This window comes from Neofelis nebulosa, chromosome 8 (genome assembly GCF_028018385.1).
Source record: "Neofelis nebulosa isolate mNeoNeb1 chromosome 8, mNeoNeb1.pri, whole genome shotgun sequence".
NCBI lineage: Eukaryota > Metazoa > Chordata > Mammalia > Carnivora > Felidae > Neofelis > Neofelis nebulosa.
The window spans coordinates 101,537,228-101,562,767 of record NC_080789.1 but is presented as its reverse complement, the minus strand read 5'-3'; the positions used below and the strand labels follow the sequence as shown (position 1 = coordinate 101,562,767).

General features: G+C 48.4%; 2 protein-coding genes, 1 long non-coding RNA gene and 1 other non-coding gene across 8 annotated transcripts in view; 3 read left to right on the top strand and 1 right to left on the bottom strand.

Annotated features, from left to right (window-relative positions):
- The window catches only part of NCAPD2 (non-SMC condensin I complex subunit D2), a 32,282-nt gene extending 9,687 nt beyond the window's left edge, over positions 1 to 22,595 (top strand). For all 3 annotated transcript variants that reach the window (XM_058743913.1, XM_058743914.1, XM_058743912.1), the window contains exons 3-32: positions 1,855 to 1,930; positions 2,197 to 2,255; positions 2,738 to 2,916; positions 3,227 to 3,369; positions 5,542 to 5,669; positions 5,742 to 5,865; positions 6,038 to 6,185; positions 7,126 to 7,323; positions 7,659 to 7,793; positions 7,890 to 7,977; positions 8,070 to 8,250; positions 11,786 to 11,910; positions 12,281 to 12,517; positions 12,827 to 13,001; positions 13,251 to 13,335; positions 15,450 to 15,583; positions 15,937 to 16,069; positions 16,159 to 16,243; positions 16,320 to 16,487; positions 16,812 to 16,981; positions 18,230 to 18,341; positions 18,417 to 18,540; positions 18,621 to 18,776; positions 19,255 to 19,432; positions 19,524 to 19,618; positions 20,055 to 20,135; positions 20,248 to 20,431; positions 21,640 to 21,766; positions 21,854 to 22,015; positions 22,268 to 22,595. In XM_058743913.1, coding sequence (XP_058599896.1) covers positions 1,855 to 1,930; positions 2,197 to 2,255; positions 2,738 to 2,916; positions 3,227 to 3,369; positions 5,542 to 5,669; positions 5,742 to 5,865; positions 6,038 to 6,185; positions 7,126 to 7,323; positions 7,659 to 7,793; positions 7,890 to 7,977; positions 8,070 to 8,250; positions 11,786 to 11,910; positions 12,281 to 12,517; positions 12,827 to 13,001; positions 13,251 to 13,335; positions 15,450 to 15,583; positions 15,937 to 16,069; positions 16,159 to 16,243; positions 16,320 to 16,487; positions 16,812 to 16,981; positions 18,230 to 18,341; positions 18,417 to 18,540; positions 18,621 to 18,776; positions 19,255 to 19,432; positions 19,524 to 19,618; positions 20,055 to 20,135; positions 20,248 to 20,431; positions 21,640 to 21,766; positions 21,854 to 22,015; positions 22,268 to 22,353 — 4,076 coding nt within the window. In that variant the 3' untranslated portion in view covers positions 22,354 to 22,595. The remainder of the gene's footprint in view (positions 1 to 1,854; positions 1,931 to 2,196; positions 2,256 to 2,737; positions 2,917 to 3,226; positions 3,370 to 5,541; positions 5,670 to 5,741; positions 5,866 to 6,037; positions 6,186 to 7,125; positions 7,324 to 7,658; positions 7,794 to 7,889; positions 7,978 to 8,069; positions 8,251 to 11,785; positions 11,911 to 12,280; positions 12,518 to 12,826; positions 13,002 to 13,250; positions 13,336 to 15,449; positions 15,584 to 15,936; positions 16,070 to 16,158; positions 16,244 to 16,319; positions 16,488 to 16,811; positions 16,982 to 18,229; positions 18,342 to 18,416; positions 18,541 to 18,620; positions 18,777 to 19,254; positions 19,433 to 19,523; positions 19,619 to 20,054; positions 20,136 to 20,247; positions 20,432 to 21,639; positions 21,767 to 21,853; positions 22,016 to 22,267) is intronic.
- GAPDH (glyceraldehyde-3-phosphate dehydrogenase) overlaps positions 1 to 25,540 on the top strand; it is a 58,993-nt gene that overhangs the window by 29,586 nt on the left and 3,867 nt on the right. Inside the window, exons 1-2 of one of the 2 annotated variants that reach the window (XM_058743925.1) lie at positions 25,159 to 25,219; positions 25,484 to 25,524. In XM_058743925.1, coding sequence (XP_058599908.1) covers positions 25,502 to 25,524 — 23 coding nt within the window. In that variant the 5' untranslated portion in view covers positions 25,159 to 25,219; positions 25,484 to 25,501. Of the gene's footprint in view, positions 1 to 25,158; positions 25,220 to 25,483; positions 25,525 to 25,540 lie in introns of those variants that run through there. The other variant, XM_058743926.1, reaches the window with a different exon arrangement.
- LOC131484212 (small nucleolar RNA U85) lies at positions 2,333 to 2,661 on the top strand. Its single transcript, XR_009248112.1, has one exon. It is a non-coding gene; the product is annotated as a small nucleolar RNA U85 (small nucleolar RNA).
- Positions 13,599 to 24,709, bottom strand: LOC131520123 (uncharacterized). Of its 2 annotated transcripts, XR_009265937.1 has the most exons (6): positions 24,394 to 24,709; positions 19,221 to 19,315; positions 17,058 to 17,127; positions 16,850 to 16,961; positions 16,134 to 16,221; positions 13,599 to 15,607 (listed from the first exon to the last, which is right to left on the bottom strand). It is a non-coding gene; the product is annotated as an uncharacterized LOC131520123 (long non-coding RNA). The 2 variants fall into 2 exon arrangements; XR_009265936.1 differs by lacking the exon at positions 17,058 to 17,127 and having other exon boundaries at positions 24,394 to 24,706.

Sequence of the window (25,540 nt, the reverse complement as noted above, 5' to 3'; positions counted from 1 at the left end):
GGATAAAACCAAAGGTGAAAAAGAGGAGATACATCTTTGGGGCAGTGGGACAGGTTAGCTTTTCTCTTGAGACTCCAGCAAAAAATGGGAAGATGTTGGCAGAGAGGTTTGTTGATAGGGAAGAAGGATTACAAAAGAGCTTGTGCTTTGTGTCTCATTCTTTTTTTTAAATTATACTTTGAATGTTTATTTTTATTGAATCTTAAAATTCCCTCTCTCCCCCACTTGGGCTCGCTCACTGTCTCTCAAATTAAAAAAAAAAAAAATGTAATTGTGTATATACTCTAGAAGAAAGAACTTTACACAATTATTGTAAGCTGAGTTAGTAAAATATTTTTTATAGGAATATGGGTTAGCAATTCTGAAACTGCTTTATGTGTATACTAGGGTTAAGTAAAATATGTAAATTAACTCATATTTTTAATATATAAACAGATCAAAACATATATGACAGGTATGTGTGTATATACACGTACATGTCCTGCTATTCTCTACTGAGAGGACCTAAAAACAATGATACAGTGCAATAGCAGTAAGCCTAACTAGTGCCTAGAACTTGGTTTCTACATGCCATACTTCCACAAAAGAAATGAGGACTCTGTTGAGAATGGTTGATTGCAGAACTGGGCCAGGGAAAGTACAAGATGAGCCTGGAACATCTTATACCAGAAAGTAACAGAGCAAAAGTGAAGGGACCACGTTGAAAGGACTGCAGGCAGGCCAAGTTGAAGGACCTCCCAGTGGTCAAGCATGGGATCATTTAAGCAACAAAATAAATAGTAGTAGGAATGCATTAAAACAGAATAAAGGAAATAACCGTGAGTCTATTCCAATTTGAATAAATAACCAGAGGGAAAGGGACAGCTCATCCTTAGAGTGGCATTCCCATTATAAGTGTAGAAGGAATGATGGAGATAGAAAAATCACCATATAGGGGCACCTGGCTGGCTCAGTCGGCAGGGCATACAACTCTTGATCTCGGTTGTAAATTCGAGCCCCATGTTGGGTATAGAAATTACTTTAAAATCTTTTTTAAAAAGAAAGAAAGAAAAAAGAAAAGTCAAAGTGTTTACTAACACCTCAGTAATAACTGTGGCAGGCAAGAATCATGGACAGATTCATGGGCAAAATGTGAGGAGAAACAAGATATTTGTACAATTTCAAAGTATCTCCCTAACAAGATACTTATTTGCTGCAAAAGAGGAAAATAGTAACTTTACAGAGGAGATAGGTGGCGAACACTAGCAGAAAATCAAGGTTAACATAGTAATAAGACATTGATACCATGTGTTTGGTGTGATGCTTTGAAAGGAGGCTCCCTTCTGTGGTCATTCTGCCAAAAATACATAACTTCAATCTGATCATGAGAAAATAGCAAACAAACCCAGACTGAGGGACATTGTACAGAATAACTGAATAGTATACTTCAAAAGTGTCAAGATTGTGAAAGACAAAGATGGGAGGAGACTAAGGAGACATAACAACTGAATGCATTGTGGGATCCTGGATTGGATCCTGGACCAGAAAAAGGACATAAATAGAAGAACTAACAATTCAGATAACGTCTGTAGATTCATTAATAGCATTGAGTTCATGTTGATTTCTTATAAACTCTTGTACTGTGGTTATAGAAGATGTTAACATCATCAGAGTGAAAAGTACAAGAACTCTGTATTGTTTTTGCCACTTTTTGTCATTTCACAATTAAAAAAACCATAATAGGTTACATTGAAATGAACTGTCTCTTTTTGGTATTCAAGCAGTAAAAGTGATTAACTGGATTTTCTGCCATGAATGGAATTTACCAACAAGGCATCTCCCCTCTGTGTTGATTTGTTTCTTTCATCTTTGTAGCATTTCAGGCTGCCTTCCGAGCTCAGGGGCCCCTGGCAATGCTGGAGCACTTTGATACTGTCTACAGCATTCTACAGTAAGTAGAACGCATCTGGCTGGTGCCGTAAGAACTAGTGGCTGTTTACCTTAACGTTGCATGTTAGTCCTGAAATTCCAAATTATAGGTTCACTGATAAAGGTTCGGGGTGCTAATAATTCTGCTAATGAGCATTGACCCCCAACTTCACACCAGTTGAGCAATTTCACAGATGTGTTTAAGTCTTAGATTCTTCAGGTTTGATCTGATCTAGAATGGGCTCTGCAGTTTCCTATCTCACCCCCCACACTTTCTTTCCCTCATAGTCACTTTCGAAGTGTAGATCCTGGCCTCAAGGAAGATACTCTGGAATTCCTGATGAAAGGTGTTTATGGGTCAGGGGGTAGGGGATGGAAGGTGTTTGTTGTTGTTTGTTTGTTTACTGTTTCCTACATTTTATCAGCCACGTGATGATATCAAGGCTGTGGTGATTCAGTTGGTTTGGCTAAGCCCGGGGACCTTTGACCTATTAAGGTCTGTAATCTTGGTGGACAATACAGAGTTGTGTGTGTTCGCTGTAAGGGCAGACCAACAAGAAATATTTCCTACTTTTGAACTGCCTCTCTTTAATAGAGGTAGTTCTTCCAGTTGCCAAGGAGAAACTGGGGTAGCTGGCCCGAGAGAGTGGGGACAGGGCGTGTTCAGTGTTTCGGGGTCAGGGGTCCCAAAGGACTTGGCTTGTGTTGTGGCCACTGAGAGATGAAACACAGATCTTTGGTAATCTGATGGCTGCCGATGCTGGGTGTTTGGAAGCCAGAGTAGATGAGGAAAGTGAACAAAGCCGACTCCGGACTTTGCCCCTTGCAGTGGTATCCCGTCATTCCCAGGAACTTCCCACTGTCCTGGATGATGCAGCTCTGAGTGTGTCAGATAGGAGCGCCCACCTAAATGCCCTCAAAATGAACTGCTATGCTCTGATTCGCCTCGTGGAATCCTTTGAGACCATGAACAGCCAGACAAGCCTCATGGACCTGGACCTTGGGAAGGTAATTGGAGTTCCTGGCTCACTCAACATGGGGCCTGGAGAGATCAGGGGGTCAATGGGAAAGAAGAGAATCCAACAATTCTGGGAATCCTGTCTGTCCTTTTTTAGGATTTATGAGGAAGTACTCAAAAATATCACAGCATATCCTGCCCTGACAAGGAGCTCTTTTATATTTTACAATTTGTAATACATCTGCTGTGTTAGCTTCTACCTTATCTCAATACTGGACAGTTTGGGCACTCAGACTAGCAGATTTTGACCCACTTTGTCTTCCTTATTTTTCCCTAAATGTATGCATGATCCTTTTTTAGGGGAAGAAAGCCCGGGCCAAGGCCGCCCACGGCTTTGACTGGGAAGAAGAGAGGCAACCAATTCTTCAGCTTCTAACGCAGCTGCTCCAGCTGGACATTCGTCACCTGTGGAACCACTCAATAATTGAAGAGGAATTTGTCAGGTCAGTGGTTAAGATGGTCATAGTGAACTGTGAGGAACGAGGGCTCTGTTGCTAGATATGTCTTCTTTCTGAATACTTCATTTCATGCCTCACTTCTGTATGTAAGACATAGAAGTATACTCATAACATAGAATTATTAGTAAGTAGATAACAAATGTTAGAAACTGCCATGAGTTTCTTATCTTTAATGCCCATTTGCTCATTCATGACATAGTATTTATTGAGAATCTCCTGGCTGAATGGCTGGTATTATTGCAGGCACTAGAAACATAAGTTTCTGCCCTCTTAGAGTTTATATTATAGAGCAGAAGATGATTTTTAAAGTAAGTAAAATACATGGTTTGTTTTATAGTTTATGACTGTGGAGAACAATAGAGGAGGGGATGGGGAGTTTGATGGAAGAGAGTTGTGATTTCTTTGAGAAAGAAACAGAGCATGCGGGGGAGGGACAGAGAGAGAGAGGGAGAGACAGAATCTGAAGCAGGCTCCAGGCTCAACTGTCAGCACAGAGTTCAATGTAGGGCTCGAACTCACAAGCCATGAGATCATGACCTGAGCTGAAGTTGGATGCTCAACTGAGCCACTCAGATGCCCCGAGAGTTGTGATCTTAAATCAGCTGTTCTAGCAAGGCCTTTTTGAGGTGGTGACATTTGGGCAAAAACCCAGAGGAGGCCGTATGAGGCACAAGAATATGGAGGAATAACAAGGGTGAGGAACGGAACAGCAGGTACAAAAACCCTGAGGAAGGCATATATCTGGCATGTACAGGTGGTAGCAGTGAGGTGAGAGACACGGCGGCTGAGCAGGTGAAAGGGATAGGCTGTGAAATCCCAGAAGCAGTGGGGAGCCAACTGCAGATCCTTGGCCAGCATGGTGACTTTGGCATTTTCTCAGAGTGAGATGGGGCCACTCAAGGGTTCTGAGCAGGGCAGTGACATGGTCTGACTAGGGCTTTAACAGGATCATCCTGGCTGTTGTGTTGAAACAGACTATGAAAGGAAAGGAAGAAAGCAGGAGACCAGTTAGGAGGCTGTTGCAGTAACTTGGGCAAGAGATGATGGTAGCTTAGACCCAAGAGTGGCAGTGGATATGGGGAGAAGTGGATGGACTCTGTACTTTTTTCCCTAAGGTAGAGCTTACAGGATAGCTGATAGAGGTGTATGAAGTTTGAGGGAAAGTTCAGTCAAGGATGACTGACTCAGGGTTTTGACCTGAGCTTTCAGAATAAACATAAAAAGAGGTGGGGGTGGATGCTTGGTTGGCTCAGGGAGCTAAGCAGCCGACTCTTGATTTCGGCTCAGATCATGACCTCACGGTTCGTGAGTTCAAGCTCCACATTGGGCTCTGCACTGGCAGCACGGAGCTTGCTTGCAATTCTCTCTCTCTCTCTCTCTCTCTGCCCCTCCCCTGCGTGCGCTCTCTCTCTCTCTCTCTCTCTCTCTCTCTCCCTCCCCTTTCCCTGCTTCCTCTTTCTCTCTCTTTCTTCTCTCAAATAAATAAACATTTTTTTAAATGCTTAAAAAAAAAAAGAGAGTTCAAAGTTTGAATACAAAGAGAGGATACAAAGATTGAGGTCCGTATCAGACATCTAAGCAATGTTGTCTGATTCCGATGTTGAATGTGCAAGTCTGGAGCACGAGAGGGAGGTCTGAGATAGGGTACCCATTTGGGCAGTCAGTGTATTTATATAAATGGTATTTATGCCCCAAGTCTGAATGAGATTACCAAATCAGTAAGCATAGCTAGAGGAGAGCAGAAATCCTTACTGTACTCTGGGGAAGGGAGTCTGGCATCTGGGAAGCCACACGAAGTATGTTTCCAAGAGAAATGTGGTCAGCTGCATCCAGTGCAGCTAAAAGGTCAACCAAGATGAGAACTGAATTAACCATGATGTTTAACCATGGGAAGTCATTGGTCACTTTCTCCTACCCTTTATCATCTATTTGGGTTCTGTATAAGTATAACTGGTTGAAGGTTGGTAATCTTGAAGGACAGAGCACCTATCTAGAGTCGGCAAAGCAAAGCACCTTGGTGTAGACGGTGATCAAAAGAGTGAAGAAAGCTAGAAGACCCTGACCTTGGGGCAGGAGAAGGAGAATGAAAGCGGCAGGGCCCCAGTATAGATGAATCCACACAGCTGACTTCATCATCTCCCTCCCTCCTTTTCTCAGTTTGGTTACTGGCTGCTGCTACCGCCTCCTGGAGAACCCCACCATTAGTCACCAGAAGAACCGCCCCACCCGGGAAGCTATAACACGCCTGCTTGGTGTCGCCTTGACACGTTATAATCATATGCTCAGTAAGTTAGCCCTCTGCCTTGCCCTGCGGTTTCCATTTTGCCCATAATTTCTCACATGTAGTATTTCCACAGGTGCCACTGTGAAGATCATCCAGATGCTGCAGCACTTTGAACACCTGGCACCGGTACTGGTGGCGGCTGTGAGTCTGTGGGCAACTGATTATGGAATGAAGAGCATCGTGGGAGAGATTGTAAGGTGACTCTTGTCTAAGTTTCTGATTCTCATCTCCCTCAGGGGGAAGATAAAAGAAAGATTAGAAATACATCTCTGTACATACTAGGTTTCTTTAGATTTTAGATACCTGACTTCCCTTCCCTTACTGGGAACTGAATTATCTTGCTGTGGCTGTGCTTTCTTTCCTGCACAGAGAGATTGGACAGAAGTGTCCCCAGGAGCTGAGTCGGGACCCCTCAGGGGCAAAGGGCTTTGCGGCCTTTCTGACAGAACTAGCAGAACACATCCCAGCCATCCTGATGTCCAGCATGTGCATTTTGCTGGATCATCTGGATGGAGAGGTAGGTGGTCCCCTGGGAATCTCAGGTTCTTCTGGGAATTTTAAGGCTGTTTCTTATAACAAGAAGATGGCTTTCCCGTGAAGTCAAGGTGTCTAAGCATAACTTGGTAGCAGTTTCTTCCTACAGAGAAGCAAATAGAGTTTATTGACTAAAGAGCTATTTGTTAATCTCCATTTCAGTATCAGCCGGTTTTATCCACGCCTGGTAAGGGGATGGCAATTCCATGCCTTAGGTCTAGTGAGAGTCACTCGGCCATTGTTCTGAGTCCCTTCCATTCATCAGGATGAAGCTCCTTCCATTCTTCCTACCATAGAGCTTGCCTGCACTCTCTGAACAGTGCCACTCTCAATTCTTTCTGCCTGGCTGCCTCCCGCACTGATGCAGGGCATCCCGGGTCAATGTCAAGGACAAAGATAGTCTCCTAGGTCATCTAGTGTATTATGACTTCTTGTGCAAGACTCCATTCTCTAGCTCTTGGCCTGGCAAAAACCCCAACCCCTGTTCCTCACATTCTGCAGTGGACTTGCATGGCACCCTAGGGCTGACTTGTACTTCTCTGTGTTTCATTCTTTTGTCAGTAAAATGCAAGAAGGAGTGGGAGGGAAGGGGGTGTTTTATTAGGATGGATCAAAGGCTTTGAAGCTTCAGATGAAAGGTAGAAATTAACGCTTTGTAAACGTGTACAGATGTGATGAGCCTTATGGGGAAAAAATTAGGGTTCTAGTTTATTTTGTCCCTATATTCTCAAGCAGACAAGGCCCCTTCCATTGATCTCAGGAGTGGATACCCAGGCAACTGACCAAAAAAAGTCAGAGTGAAGCAAGCTTACCCTTAACTTAAGGCCTCACCCCTTCTTTGTGCCTGGACAGGCCCAAGAGTTTGGGGAAGGGAGAGTTAGCATTGGAGTGAGGAGCCTCAGACCAGACCACTTCTCCCGTAGAGTTACATGATGCGTAATGCTGTGCTGGCAGCTATGGCGGAGATGGTCCTGCAGGTTCTGAATGGTGATCAACTGGAGGAAGCAGCCCGAGACACCAGAGACCAGTTCTTGGACACCTTGCAAGCCCATGGCCACGACGTCAACTCCTTTGTGCGGAGCCGTGTTTTGCAGCTCTTTACCCGAATCGTCCAGCAGAAGGTGAATAGTCTTCTGCATGATAAAGACATAACAGTATTCTGTAGACAGGCTGGAGAAAAGAGGAATCCCGTGTCCCACAGAAGAGTCTAGAATTCACATTCTTACGATCGGTAATAAAGGTCTTCCTCTACCAAGGACAAGGATGCCTGGCTCCGTTTAAGGACTATACTGTGTCTTAACCACGACAAAGAGTAACTATTTTATATCCCATAGAAAAGTTTCTTTAGAGTGAGTAGGTAGCTCACATACAGTGTACTTCAAGAACATTTTGAGTATGATGAACAGAATGGATGATGTGGTACGCGAGCTCATTCTTCTCTTCCTACCCCACATAGGCTCTCCCCTTGACACGTTTCCAAGCAGTGGTGGCCCTAGCAGTGGGACGTCTGGCAGACAAGTCAGTGCTAGTATGTAAAAATGCCATTCAGCTGCTGGCCAGTTTTCTTGCCAATAATCCCTTTTCCTGCAAGGTAAGTAGGCTTGATCTACCCAAAAGAGAAAGAATAAATGGAAACAGGAATGAAATTATGTGACTTAATGACCCTGATATTCATTTACCTTGGTAGCTTAGTGACACTGACCTTGCTGGACCACTGCAGAAGGAAACCCAGAAATTACAAGAGATGAGGGCCCAGAGGCGAACTGCAGCTGCTTGTAAGTAGTTACTGTGTAGGGATCCTCACCCTAGACATCCTGTTCCCTGCCATCAGAAACTCCAAGAGTCTAAGTGAGACTTTCTCATTCAGCTGCAGTGCTGGACCCAGAGGAGGAGTGGGAAGCCATGCTGCCAGAGTTGAGGTCTACCCTGCGGCAGCTGCTAAAGCTTCCTCAGGAAGAAGAGGAGATTCCTGTGGTGATTGCTAGTACGGAGACCACCGAAGACGTGAAAGAACGCATCCATCAGTTGCTTGCCAAGGCTAGTTACAAGTATGTGAAAGAGTGAGATTTTCTCTAATGATCTTTTTAGGTTTAGAGTTAACTTATTTATGTGTGTATGTATGTATGTATGTATGTATTTATTTTTATTAAGTTTATTTACTTATTTTGAGAGACAGCGTGGGCCGGGAAGGGGGAAAGAATAAGGGAGGGAGGGAGAGAGAACCCCAAGCAGGCTCCGCACTGTCAGCACAGAACCCGACGCGGGGCTCCATTTCACAGACCGTGAGATCATGACTTGAGCCAAAACTGAGTCGGATGCTTAACTGACTGAGCTACCCAGGCGCCCCCATTGGTTTTTTTGTTTTGTTTTGTTTTGTTTTAATGTTTTACCTATATTTGAGGGAGAGGGAGACATAGAACCTGAAGCCAGCTCCAGTCTCTGAGTCGTCAGCACAGACCCCTGTGCAGAGCCCAGACTCACAAACTGTGAGATCATGACCTAAGCCAAAATCGGATGCCCAACGGACTGGGCCACCCAGGTGCCCCTAGAGTTAGTTAACTTTTCTTGTGTGTGTTTATTTATTTATTTTGAGAGAGTGTGTGTGTGAGCACAGGGGAGGAGCAGAGAGAGGGAGAGAGAGAATCCCAACCAGGCTCTGCACTGTCAGCACAGAGCCCAACATGGAGCTCGAACTCAAAACATGAGATCATGACCTAAGCTGAAACCAAGAATTGGACGCTTAACTGACTGAGCCACCTGGCGCCTCTAGAGTTAACTTTTGAGGAACAGTATTTCTTTAAAAGGAACTGCACTTGGGACAGCTGGGTGGCTCAGTCAGTTAAGCGTCTGTCAATTTTAGCTCACATCATGATCTTAAAGTTTGTGAGATGATGCTCCATATTGAGGTCTGTTTTGACAGCATGGGGTTCTCTCTCTCTCACTCTCTGCCCCTCTCACCCTCTCACTTGTGTGCACATGCACTCGCTTCTCTCTCTCATAAAGAAAGAAAGAAAGGAAGAGGAAGAAAGAAAGAGAAAAAGAAATCTTTTTAAAAGTCTTTAAAAAAACATCAGGGTACCTGGGTGGCTCAGTTGGTTAAGCGTCCAACTTCTGCTCAGGTCATGATCTTGTGGTTCGTGAGTTCAAGCCCCACATCCAGCTCTCTGCTGTCAGCTCAGGGCCTGCTTCGGATCCTCTGTCCCTCCCCTGCTCACTTTCTCTCTCTCTCTCTCTCTCTCTCTCTCTCTCTCTCTGTCAAAAATAGTAAAAGTCTTTAAAAAGTAAATAGGAGCACCTGGGTGGGACAGTCGGTTAAACATCTGACTCTTGATCTCGGCTTAGGTCATGATCTCACAGTTTATGAGTTCGAGCCCAGTGTCAGGCTCTGCGCTGATGCTGTGGAGCCTGCTTTGGATCGGTCTCCTCTCTGGACCTCCCTTGCTTGTATGCTTGCTCTCGCTCTCTCTCTGTCTCTCTCAAAATAAATAAACTTAAAAAAATTTTTGTTTAAATAAATGAAATGAACTGCACTTGGGGTATGCTGCCACCAAGTGATGGTAGGTGTTTTCATTATAATAATGGCCTGAACACCAGATTTATGCCAAAGGCACAGTCCACAATTAAGCATGCTTTTCTACTTTTACAAATGTTTAAAGAAACCATGAAAACAGCTAAATGTAAATAATATTATAATTAAATATGCAAAAGTTCTCCATTTGAAGAAGAAAGCCTGTAAGTATAATTCTAGTTGTATAATCTTAAATAAGTTGCTTAAATTTCCTTGGCCTCAGTTTCATTATTTGTAAAATAAGAAATTGATTAGGGGCGCCCAGCTGGTTCATTCAGTAGAGCATGCAACTCTTGATCTCAGGGTCGTGAGTTCAAGCCCCACATTGGGCGTAGAGCTTACTTTAAAAAGAAACAAACCAACAAAAAAACCTTTAAAAAAATAAAAGCCTTTAAAAAGAAGCAATTGATTAGATCATGTGGTCTGTAATTTCTTTCTACTAAATCCTGTGAGCTAATAAATAATATTAAACTCCATTAATCCTACTTTAATCTTGAAATCAGCCTCATTGTTAATCCTGACCTTGGAGAACAGATTTCTCCCAGTGTTTTTGTGACTCTAGAACTTCAGGGCAGCTAGCAACAAAAGCCCTTCTAGCTATCAGCAGGTCTCCTTAAACCTCAGCCACAAGTTACTGATTTATTTCCTACCTAATTAGGCTGTTCAGAAAAGACTGAATGGAAGGTGGCTAGTTTGCTCTCCCTTATGTCTCTCTGGTGTCTCTGTTTACTTTGCTAAGGCGTAAAGAGGTACTGTAATTTTATAACTGCTTCTTCTGCCTCCAACCATATTAGTATTTTCTCCTGTCAGTTAAAATAAAGATTTCTTCTCATGTTAAAGATGTCCCCTCCTCCTTCAGAAAACCTCAGCAGTCAGTGCTGGGTTATGGTCCTAATAACTGAGGTATTTGATGCCAGTTAAACGTGTGTTAGAACAAAACTTCTTTTAAAAACTTTTTAACAGTTTAATAATAGTATTTTTTAGAACAGAAAATTACATTAAAAAATGAGCCTGGCTGGCTCAGTCAGTATTGCATGCGACTCTTAAACCCAGGGTTGTGAGTTCAAGCCCCACATTGGGTGTAGAGATTACTTAAAAATCTTTTTTTTTTTTAATTAGTACATTCACACGGTACAAAATTTTTAATTATAACAAGGACAGGCATTGTAAAGTCCCTTCCAAACCTATTTCCTAGCTACTTAGATTCACTTCCTACAAGGAAGCGACATTCCAAGTTTATTGCACACCCTTCTAGAGATAACAAAGACGTATAGTGTAACATATGTTCTTTTCCTTCCCTTCCTACACAAATGGTAGAATTTTCTACCCACTGATCTACCACCTTGCCTCTTTTCACTTAACAACGTACTGCAATGTTTTTAATATTTATACATGAATAGCTGCCTCATTCTTTTTTATGCTAACATTGACTCCCATTGTATGGATGTCCCATAAATTAATCAGTTATTGAACACTTACTTTTTCTAAACTTTGACTTAGCAAAGTTTTTAAGTAGATGTTTGGAGTAGATTTGTGACCTTTAAATTTGAAAAGTCTTATTTGAGTTTCTTTGAAGACTATGTAGTAAAGCCTTGTCACTTCAAAAATGGGAAAGTGTTTTGAGCTCCACCCTTGTAGGTGCTTCTGAACTTTTTTTTTTTAATGTTTTTATTTTTGAGAGAGAGGGAGAGACAGAGTACTAGCAGGGGAGGGGCAGAGAGAGAGGGAGACACAGAATCCAAAGCAGGCTCCAGGCTCTGAGCTCTCAGCATAGAGCCCGACATGGGGCTCAAACCCATGAACCGTGAGATCATGACCTGAGCTGAAGTCAGATGCTTAACCAACTGAGCCACCCAGGCGCCCCACTTCTCAACTTTTTAAGCATGAGAAGTGTCCCTTTTCTTTGGGGCAGTAAGTCTAAGTTCTCGATGTAATCATGAGGTAGGCTGCATTACAGAAGGCTGCAGTGACACTCCCGTGGGTGCCAAGTTGGTGACCGGTGGATGTTCTTCCAGGCAGGCCATCATTCTCACTCGAGAAGCCATAGGCCACTTCCAGGAGTCTGAGCCTTTCAGTCATGTGGACCCAGAGGAGTCAGAGGAGACCAGGTTCCTGAATCTCTTGGGGACTATCTTCAAAGGTATTTCTTTTCCTTCTTCAGTTAGCAAACAAAACATTTCAATTAGTATCGATGGGCTATTTACTTTATGCCAGACACTGGCCTGGGAGTGCCAGGAGGCACTGTGCCACAGCAGTCCAGAGGAGATTTGGCAGTGCCCTGGAATGGATACAGCCCATGGACCTAAGATTGATAGTCATAGGGCGTGAAATGGTATTTCCAAACCATAGAGGATGTTCGGAATTTTTTGAGAAATGAACCAAGACATTTCAGAGTAGGTTCTAAGTGTATACCCTCCCATTGTGGAAAGGACTATCTGGGGATGTTGTAGCCGATAGATTTCCCCATACACCTTCGAGCAATAACCATCCTAGAATTCTCTAACTCCTAGGCCCAGCAGCTTCCACACAGGAGAATGCCCAGGGTTCTGCAGGGAACATGGGCCCAGGACAGACAGACAGTAAAGACAAGCCCAGTGTGTCAGAGCCCGTGAAATCCAGGGAAAGCGATGAGCTGGTGAAGCAGGAGATGCTGGTGCAGTATCTGCAGGACGCCTACAGCTTCTCTCTGAAGATTACAGAGGCCATTAGCATCATCAGCAAGATGATGTATGAAAACACAACTACAGGTGCGCCAGCATCCCTCTCTGTAAGGACTGTGTCTTGGGGTTGGAAAAACCAGTCTTGCCTGTATTTTATTGATAACTGTCTGCTCCTTCAAAAGGCAAGGATTCTTTATTTCCGTTTGCTTTGTCTAGCTCTGTGGAGCAGACGTGGTATGCATAGGGTATTTCACGACAGGGCCATCTAGGATGATATTCTCGGGGGAAATGGAAGAAGCTTCCACTTGCATGTTGCTACAGTAGGAAAGGTTCTATCTCTAAGTATTGGGGGAATTTTGCCAAGCAGATGGGTGACATTTCTGTCTCTCCCCTCAGTGGTACAGGAGGTGATTGAATTCTTTGTGATGGTGTTCCAATTTGGGGTACCTCAGGCCCTGTTCGGGGTGCGCCGCATGCTCCCTCTCATCTGGTCTAAGGAGCCTGGCATCCGGGAAGCTGTGCTTAATGCCTACCGCCAGCTTTACCTCAGCCCCAGAGGGGACTCTGCCAGGTATATGTGGTACCTTTGCCTCTGCCAGTTTTAACAGGGTCAGCTTCTCAGGGGACGTTTGCAGTCTCCTACAGGAATGGCAGGGGGCGGGGGCCTCCTTCTTGAGGAGTCCTGAATCTAATGGGGCTCAGGGCGGGGCTGGACTTCCAGTAAAGTCATCTGACACTGTGGTGGGATAGTCCTAATCACCTGTTTGCCAGGTTTAACTTGCCAGTTTTTAATGACCTCTGCTCTCTGCTATTCCCACAGAGCCAAAGCCCAGACTTTGATTCAGAATCTCTCTTTGCTACTAGTGGATGCCTCAGTTGGGACTATCCAGTGTCTTGAGGAAATTGTAAGTCTCTTTCTTTCCTTTCCTTACTTTCCTTCCTTCATTCCTTTCTTCCTTCCCTTCTTTTCTTTTCTTTTCTTTTCTTTTCTTTTCTTTTTCTTTCCTTTCTTTCTTTCTTTCTTCCCTTTCTTTCTTTCTTGTTTATTTGTTTGTTTGTTTGTTTGTTTGTTTGTTTATGTAATCTCTGCAGCCAATGTGGGACTCAAACTCATGACCCTGAGATCAAAAATCACATGCTCTTCTGACCAAGCCAGCCAGGCGCCCCCTTACTTCTATTTTCTTTATTCATTCAACAAGTATTAGTGATTACTATGTACATGTTCAGCAGTTTACTCAGCCCCACAAAGTATAAGATTGTTTTCAAGTTCCCAACTTAAAAGGAACCAACAGTATAGTGGGTAGCCAAAAAACATAAAACAGTTATAGAATGATGTGGCACATAGGTAATTCAGTGCCAGAAAAATGTGGCACAGGTAATGGTTGTAGCAGCAATGGTGATAGGGTAACACTAATGACATGCCAGGGACTGTTCTTAGCAGTTTGCTCATATGAACTTGTGTAACCCTCACAACAACCCTGTGAGGTAATACTGTTAGTGTACATTTTACAGTGAGAAGCTTAAGGCACTGAGAGGTTAAGGAACTTGGCTAATCACAGCTGGTTGGTGGCAGAGACTCAGGCAATAAGAGCTCCAGAAAACGTACTCATACCTTGTATGTTACCCTGACGAGTCCTGAGTGGGCAAGAGAGCAGTATGAGGTAGAACAGTCAAGGAAAGCTTTCTGGAGGTGGTAGGACTTAAACAGGGTCTTGATGAGTAGGATGTAGAGAGAGAAAGGAGGGAGCATGTAGATGGAAAGCCAATTAAGAGCACAGAAAGTTGTGGCATGAAAAAGATAACGTTCTGGCTGGAAACTGTTATCTGCAAAAGATAATAAAGAGGGAGTGTAGGTTGGAACTGACTTATAAAGGTCCCTGAATGCCTTTCACAAGTCCGGGACTTTCACCTTGTTGGCCAACATCTTAGTGAGGTGGACCTGCTTTTGAAGTACAAGTATTTGGGTTGTGGAGACAGGTGGAGGTGGTGCTGACCACCAGCTTCCACCAGGTGGAGCACTACCTCCAGCCACATTTTTCTCTTGCGGAGAAAAGGAGCCTGGTGGCAGCCGCTGGGCTGAAATGTCAGGCTGGCTCTCCTGGTCCAGAGCCCCTACTATAGGCAAAGGAGAGTTTTGTTTCTTTTCTTTTTTTTTTTTTTTTTTTTATGTTTATTTATTTTTGAGAGAGAGACAGAGCGTGAGTGGGGGAGGGTCAGAGAGAGAGGGAGACACAGAATCTATCTGAAGCAGACTCCAGGCTCTGAGCTGTCAGCACACAGCCTGATGCGGGTCTTGAACTCACGAACTGCAGGATCATGACCTGAGCCAGAATCGGACACTTAACCGACTGAGCCACCCAGGTGCTCCAAAGGAGAGCTATTTCTAAATGATGAGCAGAGGTGTGGCGTGATGAAGAAGATGTTTGGGAGACTGGTCCAACAGGAGCATACGGGTTGGTTGGAGAGGAGGCTAGAGACGAGGTCTACGGACCTTCTGTAAATGTGCAGCATCAAAGGACTAGACTCGGGCTGGGAGGAAAAGCTGTGGAGTTGCACTTAATGGAAGACAGATTATAAAGGAAAAATGGATAGGATTAAGTGGGGAAGAAATTAGCTGACTGTGAAGTGTTAAGCATATGTGGTTGAGAATGTTGGTACCCTGGGCAAAATGAAAAGGCAAGGAAGGATGGAGTCTTCTGTTTTAGACATGTTGAGTTGTGGTCACAGCAACAACAGCTACTAGAAATCCCCGGAATGTAGTCAGAGCCATGGACTCACACAGACTTCAATATGTCATCTTAATAAATGTAGTTTTGAAGGCATGAAGGTAAAAAAGTGACAGAGGTGCAAGTACCTCCCCAAACCCCAACTTTACATTTCGAGCCTCCTTCTTCCTTTTCCATCCCTAAGTATTGCTTTTACCCACTTCGGGCTCTCAACACTCTCTTCAGAGAAGTGGACCAAGGATTGGGGGGGGGTTGTTATTTTTTGGCCTGAGCCCTTTCTCTTTTCTCTTCAGCTCTGTGAGTTTGTGCAGAAGGATGAATTGAAACCTGCAGTGACCCAGCTGCTGTGGGAGCGGGCGACCGAGAAGGTCCCCTGCTCTCCTCTGGAGCGCTGTTCCTCTGTCATGCTTCTTGGGATGATGGCACGGTGAGGCTCAGATCCAGACAGACGCTAGGAATAAGAGGGAAAGGGAAGGTTCTGAGAAAGCTCCCTTTCCTTCAATAACAGCAGTCAGGCCCAGCCAAGCTGTGTGCGTGAGTCGGCTACCTAAGTGAAAAATAAAATAGAGTACCAGCGCCCTCCTCTGCACCCCGTGCAGCAGAATAACGGGATTTGGTACAGCAAGAGGGATTCTGAGGGGCCAGCCCCATGTCAGAGCCTCTGCTGTCTGCTTCAGGGCTCTAGCCTTGCACTGAGTGCTGTTACCCACCCCGCTTGGCATTTTCCCGCCCAGAGTCCTGTCCCTGACTAGCTTTGACTGTGTGGCTTCCTTCCTCTAGAGGAAAACCAGAAATCGTGGGAAGCAACTTAGACACACTGGTGAGCATAGGACTGGAGGAGAAGTTTCCACAGGACTACAGGTTGGCCCAGCAGGTGTGCCATGCCATTGCCAACATCTCTGACAGGAGAAAGGTACATGGGATCTCCAGACCAAGGACAGTGGCCATCCTCTTACACACTCTCAACACATACCCACCTTTTGTCTTTCCTGTTCTCGACAGCCTTCTCTGAGCAAACGTCACCCTCCCTTCCGGCTGCCTCAGCAACATAGGTTGTTTGAGCGACTGCAAGAGGTGGTCACAAAAGGTGAGCTATCGTGAAGGCCTCGGGTAGAATGGAGTCCTTTGTCTGCAGTGGGTGACTTCTCCCTTCTCCTCTACAGGCTTTGTCCACCCAGACCCACTCTGGATCCCATTCAAAGAGGTGGCAGTGACCCTCATTTACCAGCTGGCAGAGGGCCCTGAGGTGATCTGTGCCCAGATATTGCAGGGCTGTGCGAAGCAGGCCCTGGAGAAGCTGGGGGAGAAGAGCGCCACCCAGGAGGTCCCGAGTAAGTAGGCAAGAGGGTCCCCCGTGGGCAGCAGCCAGAGTCTACTGCTTTCCTTGTCGAGCCAGTAGCCACTGCCAGCACTGCTTCCTACAGCAGCCCCTGACCCTCCGCAGACCACACTGTCTCACTTCTGTCACTCAGACTGGGCCAGTCACCGCCACCATCCCCGTCCCTCCCCACCCACCCTCCCCCGTCTCCATCTCTCTCTTCTGCGCCAGCTTGTGTATGGCACATGAGCAAGAGGTAGAGCCATCAACACAGAATGCAAGGTCCTGTGAGATTTAATTTTGTCTCTTTCTCTCTGCTTTCCCTCCCCTCCTCCAGAGGACACCCCCATGCTCCCCACTTTCCTGTTGATGAACCTGCTGTCCCTGGCTGGAGATGTGGCTCTGCAGCAGCTGGTGCACTTGGAACAGGCAGTGAGCGGGGAGCTCTGTCGGCGCCGGGTTCTTCGGGAAGAGCAGGAGCAGAAGACTAAGGATCCAAAGGAGAAGGTGAATGAAGTGTCTGCGTGTTTGGGTTTGTGTCCCAAGCATTTCCGGATTTATTTCCTGACTGTGGGTCACTCACGTTTCCTTCTGGGAATCTCTGGTTTTCTACTGTTAAATGAGGAAGACACCCTGCCTCCTTGCTGCTGTTCCTGGGAAAGGTTAGTGAGAACAAAGATGGAGCAGTCTGTTGGTGACCACCCAAGAAGGAAAGTTTTAGGGAAACATAGAGCGTTGAGTTAGGGACCTCGGCATGAAATCTAGGCTCCCCCTCAGGCACCGCTTGTTAGAATAAGCACACATGCACCCCCTTTCCCATCAGCCGTGGTTGCTGGGCCTGCCACCTTATGGGGACCTTGTGTTCTTTCCACTAGAGGCAGTAGTGTCTTGCAGACAAATAAGACACAGAGTAATTAGGTCTGACCTCTGTGACCTTGAACCATTGTCCCCGTGATCCGTTTATTGACTGTATGCAGGAAATGACGTGCTTCTGTGAGAATGAGTTCAGAGATGTAGGAATATGCTTTAGCAACTTGAAAATAATGCTGCTTGGGGCGCCTGGGTGGCGCAGTCGGTTAAGCGTCCGACTTCAGCCAGGTCACGATCTCACGGTCCGTGAGTTCGAGCCCCGCGTCAGGCTCTGGGCTGATGGCTCGGAGCCTGGAGCCTGTTTCCAATTCTGTGTCTCCCTCTCTCTGACCCTCCCCCGTTCATGCTCTGTCTCTCTCTGTCCCAAAAATAAATAAAAAACGTTGAAAAAAAAAAAAATTTAAAAAAAAAAAAGAAAATAATGCTGCTTGTTCCACTTTGAATTTGCCAGTTCACATTTGGCAACTTAGAAGTAAAACTACAGAGTCCTAGTTCTTTTCCTGTTTAATTAAGGTGTGCTTCCTCTTTATAGACACATTTGACCACTGTAGGAATGGTTTTACAGAACTTGCCTTTCCCCAGACACATTCCTGCAAAATGAAAGACAGGCTGGAGTTAAAAATGCTGTCTTGGGGGCATCTGGGTGGCTCAGTCAGTTAAGCATCCTATGTCAGCTTAGGTCATGATCTCACGGTTCATGGGTTCGAGCCCTGAATCAGGCTGTGTGCTGACAGCTCAGAGCCTGGCCCCTGCTTCAGATTCTGTGTCTCCCTTGCTTTCTGCCCCTCCCCTGCTCATGCTGTCTCTCTTAAAAATAAAATATTAAAAATTTTTTTAAAAATGCTGTCTTGGATGAGCCATGATCCCTGGTTTCTTCCCCATTAGAACACAAGCTCTGACACCACCATAGAGGAGGAGATGGGGCTGGCGGGCGCTGCCGCTGATGATCCAGAGGCAGAACTCATCCGCAGCATCTGTGAGAAGGAGCTGTTAGATGGTAAGAAGAATTGCTGAGGGACCTGCTCCCCGGCCGAGATAACCTGTCCCAGACCTAGAGCCGTTCTTCCGACAGGCAAACAGATCCTGGCTGCCTTTGTTCCACTTCTGCTTAAAGTCTGCAACAACCCGGGCCTCTACAGCAACCCAGAGCTCTCTGCAGCCGCTTCACTTGCCCTTGGCAAGTTCTGCATGATCAGGTAGGCCCTGGGGCCAGCACTGCCCTCTCAGAGAGGATGGGGATGGTGCCTCTCCCTGATGATCCTTTCCTTGCCCCTAGTGCCACTTTCTGCGACTCCCAGCTTCGCCTGCTGTTCACCATGCTGGAAAAGTCCTCGCTCCCCATTGTGCGGTCTAACCTCATGGTTGCTGCTGGGGACCTGGCCATCCGCTTCCCTAACCTGGTGGACCCCTGGACACCTCATCTGTATGCTCGGTGAGAGATCCCTCATGACACTGTAGCAGGCCTTGCTAGCCCTGGGAGGCTGTAGTTCAGTCAGGATGAAAATCACTAAAACTGTTTCTCTGGTCTTTAGCATTACCTTGATATCTGCTTGATACTTGACCTGTACCGGCCCTCGCTAAGTATAGCCCCAAAGGAATTTGCACCTCTGTCCAAAGCGTTGGCTCCAAGCTTGGCCTCTTACCCCAATCCCAGCTTTCTAACTGCTTCTAGAATGTCACATTAAGAAGGGATGATAGAGGAGCACCTGGGTGGCTTAGTCAATAGAGCATGCAACTCTTAATCTTGGGTTCATGAGTTAGGGCCCCACGCTGAGGGTAGAGTTTACTTTAAAAAAAAAAAAAAAAGAAGAAGAAGAAGAAGGGGCAACAGATTCCTGCTGAGGGCCTTTCCCACCAGTGTCCCAATATAACTCACCATTAGTGCCAGTGACTTGAGATTTCGCTCCTAGGCTCCGGGACCCAGCTCAGCAGGTGCGGAGAACAGCAGGGCTGGTGATGACCCACCTGATTCTAAAGGACATGGTGAAGGTGAAGGGGCAGGTGAGCGAGATGGCTGTGCTGCTCATCGACCCCGCACCTCAGATCGCTGCCCTGGCCAAGAACTTCTTCAATGAGCTTTCCCACAAGGTGAGAGGCAGCAGGAGACCACTGCCAAGGGAACAGGCGCGCACACACAGACACACACCCTGTGTCGATAACATGACTCTCTCTCTCACAGGGCAATGCGATCTATAATCTCCTTCCAGATATCATCAGCCGCCTGTCAGACCCCGAGGGAGGGGTGGAGGAAGAGCCTTTCCACACCATCATGAAGTATGGTTCCCTGAGCCTTGGGGCACATTTTTATGTAGCACATGCTTAAGAATCAGACAAACCTGTATTTGAACTCTAGCTCTGCTACTTTGTAGCTGTATAACCTTCAGTAGGAACTTAACCTCTCTGTGCCTGTTCGTCCTCTGTACAGTGAGGCCTCTGACACTTGCCCCTTAGTTCTTGAGGGGCTTCAGTACCATAGAGTTTCTAGTGCGGCGGTAGGCGCATAGGAGTCCTCACGACATGGCAGCAGTTTTTGTTACAAATTCCCATTCTCGGTGAGAATTTCGCAGAGGGGGTGGGGTGGATTTTTTCTGAGGGTCTAGGAAGAGGGCAGGACGATGACAGAAGGCGGGTGCTAGGGGAAGACAGGACTGTCCCGACAGGAATGGAGCTGCCCCTGGGAGGCCACACAACCACATCTCCCCTTCCTCAGGCAGCTCCTCTCCTACATCACCAAGGACAAGCAGACGGAGAGCCTGGTGGAGAAGCTGTGTCAGCGCTTCCGCACTGCCCGGTATGCCGGCTTCCCAAGGGGTGTCCCTGAGGCTGTGGGGCACCGACGGGAAGGACGGGCCTTCTTCGCTCCTCCATCTCGCTGCTCCTCACGACGCCTTTGCCATCCGCAGGACCGAGCGGCAGTATCGGGACCTGGCCTACTGTGTGTCACAGCTGCCCCTCACAGAGCGAGGCCTCCGCAGGATGCTGGACAATTTTGACTGCTTTGGGGACAAACTATCGGATGAGTCCATCTTTAGTGCTTTTTTGTCAATTGTGGGCAAACTGCGACGCGGAGCCAAGCCCGAGGGCAAGGTGAGCGCAGCGGCCATCCCGGTGCTATGAGTTCGTCTGCACTGCACTGCCCGGACCTGCCTCGCCTACCCCGCCGGTTCCCCTCCCTCGGCTCGACTGCAACGAAGTAACCAGTACCACCTGAGACCAGATCTTTCTGTCTCCAATTCCTGTGTCTTTCTTTTTCTCTTTTTTAAAATGGACTTTATCTTTTACAGCAGTTTTAGGTTCAAAAGTAAATACTGAATCGAAGGTAGAGTTCTTCCACATGTGCCCAGCCGCCACATATGCAGAGCCCCCCCCGCTCCCGCTCTCAGTCTCCCCCACCAGAGTGGCACATTTGTTACAATCGATGAACCTATGTTGACACATCATTATCACCCAAAGTCCATAGTTGACCTTAGGGGTCACTCACTCATTCTGTGGGTTTGGACAAAGTGTGTTGTGGCCTGTGTCCATCATTGTAGTATTACACAGTGCAGTTCCACTGCCCAAGAAGTCTTCTGTGCGCCCCCATCGCCCTCTGTCCCCTGACCCTTGGCAACCACTGATCTTTTTACTGTTGTCACAGTTTTGTCTTTCCCAGAATGTCATATACTTGTATTCCTGCAGTGTGTACCCTCCCTGGGTTGGGTTCTCTCAGTGATAGGCGTTGATGTTTTCACCATGTCTTTCTTTCCATGGCCTTGTTTCTTTTTCATCTTAGAAAATAACAGTTTCCAGGCCTGCTCTTTTTTTTTTTTTTTAATGGTTATTTTTGAGAGCGAGATACAGAGCATCAGTAGGGGAGGGGCAGAGAGAGACCAAGACACAGAATCCAAAGTAGACTCCAGGGGCGCCTGGGTGGCGCAGTCGGTTAAGCGTCCGACTTCAGCCAGGTCACGATCTCGCGGTCCTTGAGTTCGAGCCCCGCGTCAGGCTCTGGGCTGATGGCTCGGAGCCTGGAGCCTGTTTCCGATTCTGTGTCTCCCTCTCTCTCTGCCCCTCCCCCGTTCATGCTCTGTCTCTCTCTGTCCCAAAAATAAATAAAAAATGTTGAAAAAAAAAAAAATTAAAAAAAAAACAAAAAAAAACAAAGTAGACTCCAGCCTCTGAGCTGTCAGCATAGAACCCAGTGCGGGGCTCAAACTCAAGAGCCTTGAGATTACGACCTGAGCCAAAGTCTGATGATTGACCAAGCCACCCAGGTGCCCCTTCCAGGCCTGCTCTTAATCTCTTCCCCCCTCCAGGCTGTAATAGATGAATTTGAGCAGAAGCTTCGGGTCTGCCACACCAGAGGGCTGGATGCGGTGGAAGACCTTGAGGTTGGCCAGGGGGGTAGCCAGAGAGCCCCATCAGCCAAGAAACCATCCACTGGTACGTGAGGCAGCCCCACAAGTGGAGAGATCGGGCCCTTCTCTCAGAGTATCCTTTTTTTGGGACTCATGTGTTGGCCTTTTCTAGTCTCCAAGAGGCACCAGCGTCTGGCTTCTGCAGCCTCATCAGACGGTGATTTTGTCACTCCTGAGCCCCACCGCACTGCCCGTCGGCATCCAAACACCCAACAGCGAGTTTCAAAAAAGAAACCCAGAATTGTCTTCTCAAGTGATGAGTCCAGCGAGGAAGGTAGGATGCTCCCTCCCAGATGTGGCTCGCAGGGAGCATAGCTTGGGGAGGGGTGGGGGGAGGCCGGTTTTGATGGGGTCCTGCCCATGTAGATTCTCTCCGCCCCCGCCCTCCCCCCAGGTGTGTTTCTCTGGGCACAGTATGGGTTTTGTTTCTGGGCCTAGTCTGGGGCTGTCCCACTTGTTCTCTGAGATCTACTTTTCACCATCTTTGTGACTCAGCTTTTTCTTCCTCCTCCAATCCTCTGAATAGAGCTTTCAGCAGAGATGACGGAAGACGAGACACCCAAGAAAACAACCCCCATCCGCCGAGCACCTCCTCGAAGGCACAGGCCCTAGGAAGTCATCTTGCCTGTTCCTGTCCCTGCTGTGCGGGGTATCTTATGAAGTGAACTTGAATTCTGCTCCCTTGTAAAATACCATTTTTGCCTGTCCTCTTGTCTTTTTAATATAGAATGGTCTTTATGATGTAAAGCATTTCTCTTAAACTGGCCTTACTGAACTGAATTGAGCTGCTTTCATTGGACTCTGTCTGCCAGTCTCCTTGTTTCTTAATGAATAAATGTTTTTATATACTTTTAGACATTTTTCCTAAGCTTGTCTGTTTCAGCTTACATGAGCCCAGATGCAGGCAGCAGGGAGAGGAGCCCCGAAGTCCTGGGGCCTGTCTGAAGATCTGATAAGCCCCATGCTCCCCCAGTGCCTCATCTTCCCCTCCTCCACCTCCCCATGCCGCACGAAGGACAGGACACCTCCCCACGCCGCATGAGGGACAGGATTGCTGCACGGTGGAGAAGCGTGCAGCGGCCAGTCTCCAGACCAGTGTGGCGCTACTCGGGGGCCTTCTGGCAATGCCTAGAGATAGTTTTTTGTCATCACAACCTAGGTGGGAGGGATGCTATCAGCACCTAGTGGGCAGAGGCCAGGGATGTTGCTAAATACCCTACAATGCAGAAAACAGACCCCCAAAACAGAATTATTCAGCCCAAAATGCCAATCAGTGGTGCCGAGGTGGAGGAACCCTTCTCTAGACCAAGGGCTGACCTGCGTCCTCCCCTCCCACGGCGTGCTCCCTGAGCCCATCTCTGAGGCAGTGACTGACCTAGCCGGCTGAGCAGATGGAAGGTCAGGTCTTGATCCCCTCCAGCTCTAGATAATATCTGTGGAGTCGGTCTGTCTACCTAGAGATTCCTTAACTGTTCCAGGGTCTGTGGCAAGTCGGCTCTCAGCGCAGGCACTGCTTCAGCCTGCCCACCCCTCAGCTCCCCAAGTCTGCTCTGCTGAGTCACCTGGACCAGAGGCAGTGAGCGTGCTCTCATGACAACACTGGTGTCTTTGCTGTCATGACAACAGCAGGCTGCATCAGTAATGCTCCCGTGGGCACTGAGCTCCCTCTGGCAGAAGACACTAATGAAAGATGACACATGCACTTTGGGTAGTGCCGGGGCTCAGAGGGGCCCCTGAGGCCCTTTCCAGGGAAAGGGTTAATGGTCCTGGTTGAGCATGAGCAGGAATGGAACAGGGACAGCTGGGTCCCGGTGCCAGGCCCCAGCAGACCACCAGTGGCACTTACCACCTCCTATCACCATTAGGTGCCCTCTGGCCCTGCTCTTGGGGTTCATGAAAAGCCTGGAAACCAACCATGCATGAGGCCGCCAGACAGATACAGACTTGGCTCTGGGGCCCCAAGGAGGGAGGGCAGTCCCAGAAAGGGCAGGGGCCAGGGTTGGAGTCGGGGTGCAGGAGAGCGTGCCCTCTGCCTTTTAAGCAAAGGTTATCACCAGGCAGGCTAAACTTAGCCACAGGCTCTTCAGCTAGAAAAGGGGGCTGGTCTCAGGTTACGCTGGGCCAGCAAAGAGGCCCCTGGATCCCTGGCCCCCAGCACCTGCTGATGGGCCATGTCCATTCCACCCCACCCCCTTCCAAACCCTCTGTCCTCTCAAGCGTTCAAATGTAGCCCTTCTTCCATCCTCAGCTTGCAAAACTGGCGCAGCCCGGGCTCCAGACTGTTGGAGTGGCGTGGATCCCTTCCTCCACCTCGTGTGGGTCTGGGGGCCTGCTCCCACCATATGCCCAAAGCCTCCCAATTTTTTGTCTCTTCTGGACTCCTCACCCTGCCCCCAACATCCCCTGGGCACAGGCAGGGAAGAGGAGTCCCTGGCTCTGGGGCCGACCGGCACGTCCCAGGATTGGGAGGGACTTCCGCCCTCACGTCCCGCTATCGGCCCCGGGCTGGAGGAGATGAAGGGGGGCACTGTGTCCCAGCCCTGGCGGCACAGCACTCCGGTCTCCCGGGAGCGACTTTGTGGGAGGCCTAGCCCGGCCTGGGGGAGAGCAGCTGGTGCACACAGGGCCTGGTTTGTCCGCCCCAATTATTACCTCTCTGGGCTGCCCGAGCTGCAGGACAGCGTGACCTTCAGTGCAGAAACCTCCCCCTTAGCCGCCCGCCGAGCCTCCTTCCTCTCCAGGCCCCCACTGCCCAGTGCCAGCCCAGGCCCCCGGCCCAGAGAGGCCGGGAGCCAGGGCCTGGGGAGGGGAAGTGGGGGCTGGGCAGGGCCCGGCCTGAGACTGGCTGACCCCTCCCGGGCCTTTTTCCTCTGCGGTTCCCCCGCTACTACCGAAGAGCCTTGAGAATAAGTTCCCCAGCCTTCCCGCCTCTCAGCCTCTGAAAGAAAGGGGACGGGGGGGGGGGGGGGGGGGGGGGGGAGGGTGGCAGCATGCGGCCGCGAGCAACCCGTCTCTGGCCCCAACTCCCCATCCCACAAGCTCCCAAAGTCCTCCCGTTTCATATGTGCAGCTGTCCTGGCTCCCGGAGGTCTTCCGTTGTCACCGGGAGGCCAGCCCTGGAGTCCACAGCTTGTTGCATGCCCACAGGGCTGCCCTAGGTGCCATCACTCCACTGGGCCCGTCTCGGTCCCCTCCCCCCCCCCCCCCCACTCTGTCCCTAGCCCACATGCTCGGTGCGTGCACACTTGACCAAAAAAAAAAAAAAAAACCGGGCCCTGCTACTCACGGCTTTACGGGCGCACGTAGCTCAGGCCTCTGCGCCCTTGGGCCGTGACTGGGCAAGCCAGCGGGAGGCGGGGCCCGCACCCCCTCTTTTCCCCGCCACGCCCCGCCGCTATAAATCGAGACTGCAGCCTCCGCCGGTGCTCTCTGCTCCTCCCCGTTCGACAGACAGCCGCATCTTCTGGTGCAGTGCCAGGTAGAGCCAGGCAAAGCCAGGCAAAGCCAGGCAAAGCTAGGCTGAGGGGTGCCACGGGAGGCTCGGGCACGGCTCGGAAGGGGGCCGGGAGCGCTCGCGGGCAGGGGGTGGGCCCCGCGGTCGGGCCCCCGCATTGCAGGGGCGGGAAGACGGACGTGCCTGAGCGCGGGTTGGGAATGGAGGCCTGGGGGAGGGGAGGGCAGCTGCCGGGCTGCAGCCGCCGCCCGCCCCCGCGCTCTAATGGTCGCTTTTCTCTGCCCGCAGCCGCGTCCCCGAGACACGATGGTGAAGGTCGGAGTCAACGGGTGAGTTAGAGAGTAG